At 38.9% G+C, this 8,399-nt stretch overlaps 2 protein-coding genes across 2 annotated transcripts; both read left to right on the top strand.

Annotated features, from left to right (window-relative positions):
* Window positions 1-270: 270 nt before the first annotated feature.
* cklf (chemokine like factor) lies at window positions 271-1,641 on the top strand. The gene is made up of 4 exons (XM_079216513.1): window positions 271-379; window positions 825-980; window positions 1,069-1,164; window positions 1,426-1,641. The coding sequence occupies exons 1-4, from the start codon at window positions 290-292 to the stop codon at window positions 1,534-1,536; spliced, it is 453 nt and encodes a 150-aa protein (XP_079072639.1). The 5' UTR covers window positions 271-289; the 3' UTR covers window positions 1,537-1,641.
* Window positions 1,642-2,029: 388 nt separating this feature from the next.
* On the top strand, window positions 2,030-8,375 carry cmtm3 (CKLF-like MARVEL transmembrane domain containing 3; the record flags this gene model as incomplete). Its single annotated transcript, XM_079216437.1, has 5 exons — window positions 2,030-2,146; window positions 5,779-5,934; window positions 7,397-7,492; window positions 7,602-7,725; window positions 8,304-8,375. 5 exons carry the CDS (start codon window positions 2,030-2,032, stop codon window positions 8,330-8,332), a joined length of 522 nt encoding a protein of 173 aa, XP_079072563.1. The 3' UTR covers window positions 8,333-8,375.
* Window positions 8,376-8,399: the final 24 nt, after the last annotated feature.

Genomic DNA, 8,399 nt, shown 5'->3' with positions numbered 1-8,399 from the left:
ATACATTGTACCATGACTATTTTTGGGACTGTTAACAAAACTCTCTGTTCAGTTTGACTGATTACTATTCCTCCTGATGGAGATTATTCAACAGCCCTGTGTGTCCTGTAAAAGTCAGAGCACATAATTACTTCTGTAGGTCTTGTTTAGCTTTTTCAGTAGATGGGCCAAGTATAGCTGCTGGTGTGAAATTATTGCGCATATTTCTACAGTCATTTCCTAAAGCTAAAAGGAAACTGCTTGTTCCAGGAAACAACGAGCTGTCTTTTGCAAAAGAAAGCGTACCATCATGGCAGAGGATCAAAATAGAATAACAACCATAGAGCTGAACACTGCTTTCATCAAATCCAAGAGGGGGATCCTGAAAGTAGCGGAGATGGTGAGACATTTTGCACATCTCTAAAAGTTTGAGCATTTGTTGGTTTCCAACAGAAGTACTGAAAGAGCTAGGATGTGTCGTATATGCACAAAAAGGGGAACAGAAACATGAGGCAATAACAAAGTACCATCACAAATTAGCTTTAAGCATTAGTCAACATAGTCATTAGAACTAGATTGTTGATAGCAGTGACCCACATTGGCATACCGAGACTTTTAAGAGGCTGAAAGAGAGACTGGATAAAAAAATGTGATGTGGCAACATGAGCTGAGACTCAGTTCCTGTTTCGTATGAAGGAAGGCAATGAGCTTGACATTTAGGAAAACATCTCAACTCATGGTATCACAATTCAATAATGTGCTCATAGTTAAATGTATAAGGTTTTAGACTCTATTGTGGCAGTAAAAAATATATACTTCTGGTGTGTCTCTTTTTTTGGCTGCAGGTGACTCTGTTTGTGGCCTTTGTGTGTTTCGCTGCAGCATCGACACCAAAGTACATCACAGCCACAGTGTTGGAGTTTGTGATCACTGCACTCCTGCTGTTGCTGTATGTGTTCAAACTCAACAAAAGACTGACCTTCTTCTTTTGGCCTCTCGTTGTGGGTGATGTTTAACGGCACACATACAAGTTCCAGCCTATTGTACAATGTTGCATTGTGAAAGTTCTTGTTCTGTTCTTCTCTTCAGGATGTTTTTAACTCGGCGTTTGCAGCAGTCTTCTTTATTGTCTTGAGCCTGCTGGCAATGACTACATACACTGTCACAGGCACACTGGTTGGAGGGGTGAGACATATTTCTTTAATCTATAATTGCAATCTCAGTTGTGTGGCCCATTTTTGATATGTGGATTGTAGTTTTCCCCTGAAAACTGTCAATATGATAAATATCCAAGCTTTGATTTTGCATGTATACATGTGTTAAAACCACACAATATCCAGTTTGGAGACTCAGCTTCTCTCTCTCACACATCATTGTTGACATGTACATACAACTACATGTCCAACTTGTTGTTCATTTATTTTGAAATCTGTTCTTTATTTGCAGATAGTGGCTTTCATGTCAGCTGGGCTGCTGTGTGTGGACTGCTTCATGCTTTTCAAGAACATCACATTCAACAAGCCCAGAAGCGAAGCTCAGGGTCAAGACAACCAATGAATTGATCAGTTACAGTAAAGTAATGCAGTGTGTGACGTGAGCATTAACGGGGTCAAAGCTTCTTCTGATTATTTCCCATTTTACTTCATGATTCAAAGCTTGTACCAGTTTTCAGCATACTATGATTCCAGTTGTAGTAATTCAAATTGATAATGCAACTTGTTTCTGAAAGATGTTTTTAAATATGTTTTTAATTGAACAAATTCAATAAACATTGTTCCTTTGCCTCGTGACACCATGAGTTGAATGTTTCCAATGAGTGGCTCAGGATTGTGTTGCATGCAGCTGGGGGGCATCGCATTTCACATCTGGAGAAAGCAGATGCTGCACTTTTTGGGAGCTGCGTTTCCGCGCTGTCATTGTTTCCGTTTCCACCAACGAGGAGCCTCACGCCTCCGCATATCTTTTTTTTTTGTTTTGCCTTGAATCCATTACGCTGCATAGTGGTCTGAGCTATCTGGAGTTTGAGGAGAGTTTTTATCTTTTTCCAGCCATGGGGGACATCGAGGCTCCCAACTCGAATCGGCCGCACCAGAATGTCCTACTCTCTGTTCTCCCGAGCAAAGAGTTCGCCTCCTCAAGGAAAGGAATGCTACTCATTGCTGAAGTGGTAAGAAATGACCAAAGGGATCACGTCGGAAACAAATGGAACTCTTACTGTGCCATTGTTTCGCCAAATACGCACAAATCCCCAAAGCGCGCGACGTTTTGGATACTTTTATTTGCACTTTTCTAAGCGTCATGGCAGCTGGAGCAATGTGTTGCTTTAATACACGTTTGGAAATAACTGCAATGCACTGTTTTAATTGTCATTTTGAATATGGGTCAGTCAGTTTCCTTCACCGGGTTTCCATTCGTAAAGGGAGGAGCAGTGAGGATCAACTATGAGGTAAACGTCTAGAACTTGGAACGAACATTTCTGATGGATTATAGACACACCGAGGAAGACCACTCTAACCATCGTGTCCATTTACAGATCGAGCCGGGCTGTCTGTGTTAGTCAGTGTCGCTTAAAACTCTGCTTTTATTAACGTTCATAGAGGAGTTACTTTTGTATTCACTTTTCAAGTAGGTTTCAACAAAGTAGGGGACTGACTGTGTGTGATGGTGTGTTAGTGGTGAGGGTGAGGGGATTACCAGCATCATGCGTTTCTCACAGGAAGTGTCTCTGCACTAACTGTTGCATGCCCCCTTAAATTAGTATCATGTGAGAGAGCAGTCATCTCCCTCACAGTCACATTCTTCACTCTGTTGCCTAAACGTGTAGCCTGGAGCACAGTCCTCCCTACACACACACACACACACACACACACACACACACACACACACACACACACACACACACACACACACACACACACACACACACACACACACACACACACACACACACACACAATACAGACCACGATCTTCACTCCTAAAAAGCCAATTGGCCTCTAACTGAGAGTAGACAGCAGAAGAGTGTGTGTGTGTGTGTGTGTGTGTGTGTGTGTGTGTGTGTGTGTGTGTGTGTGTGTGTGGGTGAGAGTGTACACTTGGTTTAAACTTGAATACAGTGGTACGACTCACTTTAGGACATTTGTGACTGCAGACAAAACCTCTGTTAAAACCACAGAACATAAAGACGTTTAGAAAGATGACATTCGGCTTCAGGGAACAGAGATGAGGTGTTATTTGCAAACTATATATCATTTGAAATGAATGTGGTTGTTAGGTACATGTGTGTCTTACCACCCCTGCTAATGTCATTTCTGGAGGAAATCCTGCTGTGTGTTTGTGGTAAGAGTGTAAGGTGGCACAGGGCCTATGTATCATAATGTATGGTTTGTTTGGTTGAACTTTTAACTTTGATATGAAGAGTCGATTTGAATACCAAATTCGAAAAATAATGTTTAATTTACCTATCGTAATATGTGGCCTTGTAAATTTTGGTTTTATTATTAATTTGGTTTCAGCTTTAAGCATTCACAAGTTTAACCATGGCCTTTTTACCTCTGGTATTGTACTGTATTGTATTGTATGGTATGTGTTTTGCACTGCAACCTCCTCACTGTACTGTGTGTCCTGAAAGTATCACATATTGTATTTTTGATACAGTTTAAAGCTTACAGGTAGTGCTATATAAGCTCACAGTTAATGAACACAACTGTTGGATGTGAGTGAAGTGAACACAGCCCGTAGTTTTTTTCCATTCTTGGGAGTATTAGTCAGACACAGATCCTGCTGGGCATGCATTATTATACACAGTGTCAGAGCACAGCATATTTCTCATTAGGATTCCCAGTCCCAGCCAGCAACAGGCCCAATAAGGAATGTGAAATCACAGGGTGTAAACTTAATGTTGCTGAAAAAAGAATTTTTTTGTAGCGTTTGAAATATTTTCAAAATGCAAACAAGCTGTTAATAAAGGCTGCATGGCGCGGTAACTGTGTGCAAAGTGTGCTTCCTGCCTAGGTGGTGGCAACTGATTGGATTGTCAGAATCCTGGGCTCAGTGTGCAGCCTAATGTGTTTGCGGCCTCAGGATTCATGATGTTTTTTTGAGTTTAAAAGCCCCCATATGCACTCACAGCAAGTTTCACTACCTTCAAGACTCAGTAGACTCATCGCATACCTTCTAAGGGCAAAGCTTTGGAGACACGCTCTCCCCCGTATGACCCTACTTCATTGTACAGTTTGTTATAGTACAGTTCATTTTTATAGAGTTTGCAAAACAAATGATTACATGATCAGTCATTTGATGGAATTATTATCAAGCAAAACTGCAATTATAATGAATGTTTCCAGCTTCTTCTGTGTTTTATGTTATTATAAATAATATATCTTTGGCTTTTGGATGAAACAAGAGATTTTCAAAGGTAACCTTGGGCCCTTGGGGAAGTTGTGATGGACATGTTTCACTATTTTCACTATTTTCATTATCACCTCAAAAATGATTGGAACTAAACATAAGTGTTAGGTGCAGCCTTAATGCAGTGTCACTTACCAGGCATCTGCCTTTCTGATATGATGTGAGATTTTTTTTCTTCCAGATTATGTCCAGTACAAGAAAATGTAAAAAAACTATGCCAGCATATCTGTTTTCCTGGCATCCCAGACCCTTTTCTCCATCGGGAGCAGCTTTTTTAAGTAATAGCAGCTGCAGCAGTTTGGGTTCAGTCAGGGGGAGTTCCTAGCCTCAGGCCAGTGTGGGATGACTGACTATGACAAAGACAAGATGGCCGGGCCTGCCTGAGATTACAGTGTTGGGACTTGCTTTCGTTTGCACTGATATAATCCGTCCAGCACTTCTAATGGAGAGCGTCAAACACAGGGCGGCCTCATTTACTCGCATCGTGACTTCTTGTTGCAAAAAAAGAGCACTTTTGAACGTCCTCTTTCATTTTAACAAGTTTATGGTTTTGGTTTGCTTGCACACGCATGTTTGTGTGAGAGAGAATGAGAGTGTCACAGTGTACAAGTTGCTCCGAAAAAACATTGTCTTTTAACAGCTGTATCTCGTTATAGGAAGTGAGCCTGGAACTGTACTTCACACAGATTTCAATTTTGGGACAGTATTACATTATCTCAGGAGGAGAAGATTCATTTTATTGATTTAGGCAGTTGAGTTTAAAAAAACAATTTGCCCATGGCTTTAAACAGCTCACTTGGATAATAATAATTCATACTTCATTTATCTAAACCATGACATTTTTCAAAATACTACTATGACTTTTTCAAACTTTTTCTGACATTTTAAACTGACATTTTTTATTTTTTTCGACATACTATACTACTTTTTAAAGACATTTTTGAAAATACTATTATTACTTTTTTCAACATGCTATACTGTGGTATAATTAAGACCTTTATCGACATGCTATATTATAACATCATCTTTTGACATAATATACTTTGACTTTGTTATGACTTTTATTTTCATACTTTACTTTGTATTTTTATTACCTTTGTACCTACTATACTTTGACTTTATTACGAGTTCTTTCGACATACTATACTATTGAATTGTTTATGACTTTTCTTCAACATACTATACTTTGACTTTTCACATATTTGTTTCTACATACTGTTTCATGACTATTTGGACATACAATATGATACTATGGTAAATGGACTTGTACAGTATTGTGTATCATTCACCCATATACTGATGGCAGGGGCTAAAAGGAGCTAAGTGTTACTGTTTCTGTCCCCATACTGTACATGTTCCATATATTTGTCTCTCTAATTGTCTCTGCAGGCGCTGTCCTTAGTGTCCTTTGTGTGCTTCGCGGCCTCCACAGTAGCAGCCTTTGCGACCGTTCCTCTGCTGGAGTTCCTCGCTGCTCTCTTCTTGTTGTTCGCTTACTCGACCAAATTCAATGAGAGGTTTAAAGGCTTCCTCTGGCCTCTGATGGTGAGAGCAATCTTCACATACAATTCAAAACTTTAAAGTCGATTTACATGCTGTTGTAATATGAAGTTAGATGTGTCCACTTAACCCTCCTGTTATGTTTCTACAGCAATGATGTTCCCGGGTCAATGTGACCCGGTGCGTGTTGAATCATCAAAAAGTTGTCAGAAACCAAAAAATCCCAATAAATATAGTTTTTGCCTCATCACCAACACCATTACTAACAATTCAATCAGTTTTTAGTGGAATGAAGTTATTCACCCCTCCATAGATCAATTAGGCTAACTCACTCATTTTAATGAAAAATACACGTTCAAACAATTTTTTTGGTACATTGGAAAAACCTAGATATGAATTGCATTAGTCTACCATAACATGTATTTTTTCCTAAATTTGATTTGCATTTTGAAACTTTTTTTTTCATGGGATGATGTAGATAAATAGAGATGAGAAACCTCTGCTGTTCACTCAAAATCAAGCCAAATGAGTCATAAGGATTTATATTGAAAGTCAACTTTATTTCTGTTTATTTATAGTGTTAAGAAATCTGAATTGACCTTAAGATGGTCTTCATCTTTAGACACTTACTCCTCTATTTCACTGTTGTGTTTAAGGATGTGCTCCAGAGCCTCCAGGGCTGCCATCCTTTTGTTTCTGTTGCTCATGTTGTCAACAGTAAGCTGCTGAGTTGTATCTATCTGCAGTGTAAAGTTGGTAGAACTCCTAAGCAACCCCTTTGTATGTTTCACCTCCCCTGCTAAGTGTGGGCGGAGTTTTCCATCGAAAAAAAAAGGTTCCCATCAAAATAGTATCTGTATTTTTTCACATAGGTGGGGTAGTTAGAAAGAGAGTGTGCATGCGTCTGAGATTGGGATGAAATAGGGTGTGTGTCACTCTCAGTCAGTGTCTCAGTCAGTCTATTAGAAATCCTATAGTACCATATTTATTAGAAGAGGCATGAAAGAAACCCTTACTTTAGTGTTCCCGGTACAATAAAGGTGTATTTAGGGGGAAAGTGAGAAGATAAGAAACATTGTTTAGTCTGGAAGGTGTGGTTCACGTGGGGGGATGGGCACATGAAGCAGGATAGAGATGATTTTTTTGTTTGAAGTTGGAAATGTGTACAACTTTATATATGGGGCTGTGAACAAGTGTGTGTGTGTGTGTGTGTGTGTGTGTGTGTGTGTGTGTGTGTGTGTGTATGTGTGTGTGTGTGTGTGTGTGTGTGTGTGTGTGTGTGTGTGTGTGTGTGTGTGTGTGCGTGCGTGCGTGCGTGCGTGCGTGAGAAATGTGGTGAAACATGGTAGGACGGAGTAAGAAAGACTGTCTTTCACATTTTCAAAGAAAGAAATGGTCTAAACTTGACACTTCTGACCCCTTATAGCCTCCACTTTCACTGCCGGGTCAAATTGACCTGAACATAACAGGAGGATTAATTACAGTGTTTCTTGCTTTTCTCTCAAAGGATTTCCTGAGATGTGTGTCTGCCTCCACTATCTTCTTCATCGTCTCGATTATTTCTGTCTCCAAATATGTGGACAGTTCCTCTAAGGCTGCTGGGGTAAAGTCATCTCATCATATTCTACACCACCCTTATTTATGTATTAAGAAGAACACAAACAAAATCTCACGATTTCATCTTTCATGATTACATTTTTTTTTTTTTACAGATATTTGGGTTCATTGCCACCATCGTTTTTGCTTTAGATTTTTACCTAATTTTTAATGAGCTGGCCGCTTTCCTAAAGCAAGGAGGAGGAGGGGAGTCCACTGAGGAGCCATCAAGAAACCAAGGTTGTGACCTTTTTATGATATTATTATAGCATACTGACTTTTATGTCATACTACACTATGACTTTTATAATTGCATTTTTATGACCTACTATACTATGACATTCTTTGTGACATGAAGCACTACTTTTTTGCATACTATATACTATGACATTTGTATGACTACTATACTATGGCTTTATCAATGACTTTATGACATAATATGTTAAATTATGTATATTTTATGGCATGCTATACAATGACATTGTAATTACATTTTTTTACGGCAGACTATTTTATGAGATTCATGACATACTATACAACAACTTTCTTTATGGCATATTATACTTTGACATTTTTAGAGATTTTTTTTAACCACATCTATACTTTTTGTTTGTCCTGTTCATTTATTGTTATAGCATACTATACTATGACATTTTAAGGCATAGTATAGTTTGACTTGTATTACATCTTCTGGCACATCATACATGCCAGAAGATGCAATATATCATTTTTTTAAATGTTTTTGTAATTTCTTTGCACAAAAAGCAGTAGACTAACCAAAGTTGTACTTGTTAATGTAACACATTTTCATATTTTAGATGAGTTTTCAGACTCTGATTCCGACTGAGATGCGGACCACCAGCACTAGGAGATCACCAGCTGAGAAGATCATGTAACATACAACTTTGCAGGAG

This window comes from Taurulus bubalis (assembly GCF_910589615.1).
Source record: "Taurulus bubalis genome assembly, chromosome: 4".
In the NCBI taxonomy this organism is placed as follows: Eukaryota; Metazoa; Chordata; class Actinopteri; order Perciformes; family Cottidae; genus Taurulus; species Taurulus bubalis.
The sequence above is the reverse complement of the archived record's forward strand: the minus strand, read 5'-3'. Positions and strand labels throughout refer to the sequence as shown.

What these genes read in the sequence shown, in the direction of transcription:
- cklf (XM_079216513.1), top strand. Translation starts at nt 290, where the DNA reads ATGGCAGAGGATCAAAATAGAATAACAACCATAGAGCTGAACACTGCT. An exon ending in TCCTGAAAGTAGCGGAGATG is followed by an intron (nt 380 to 824) that starts GTGAGACATTTT and finishes TTTTGGCTGCAG; the next exon opens with GTGACTCTGTTTGTGGCCTT. An exon ending in CAGGCACACTGGTTGGAGGG is followed by an intron (nt 1,165 to 1,425) that starts GTGAGACATATT and finishes CTTTATTTGCAG; the next exon opens with ATAGTGGCTTTCATGTCAGC.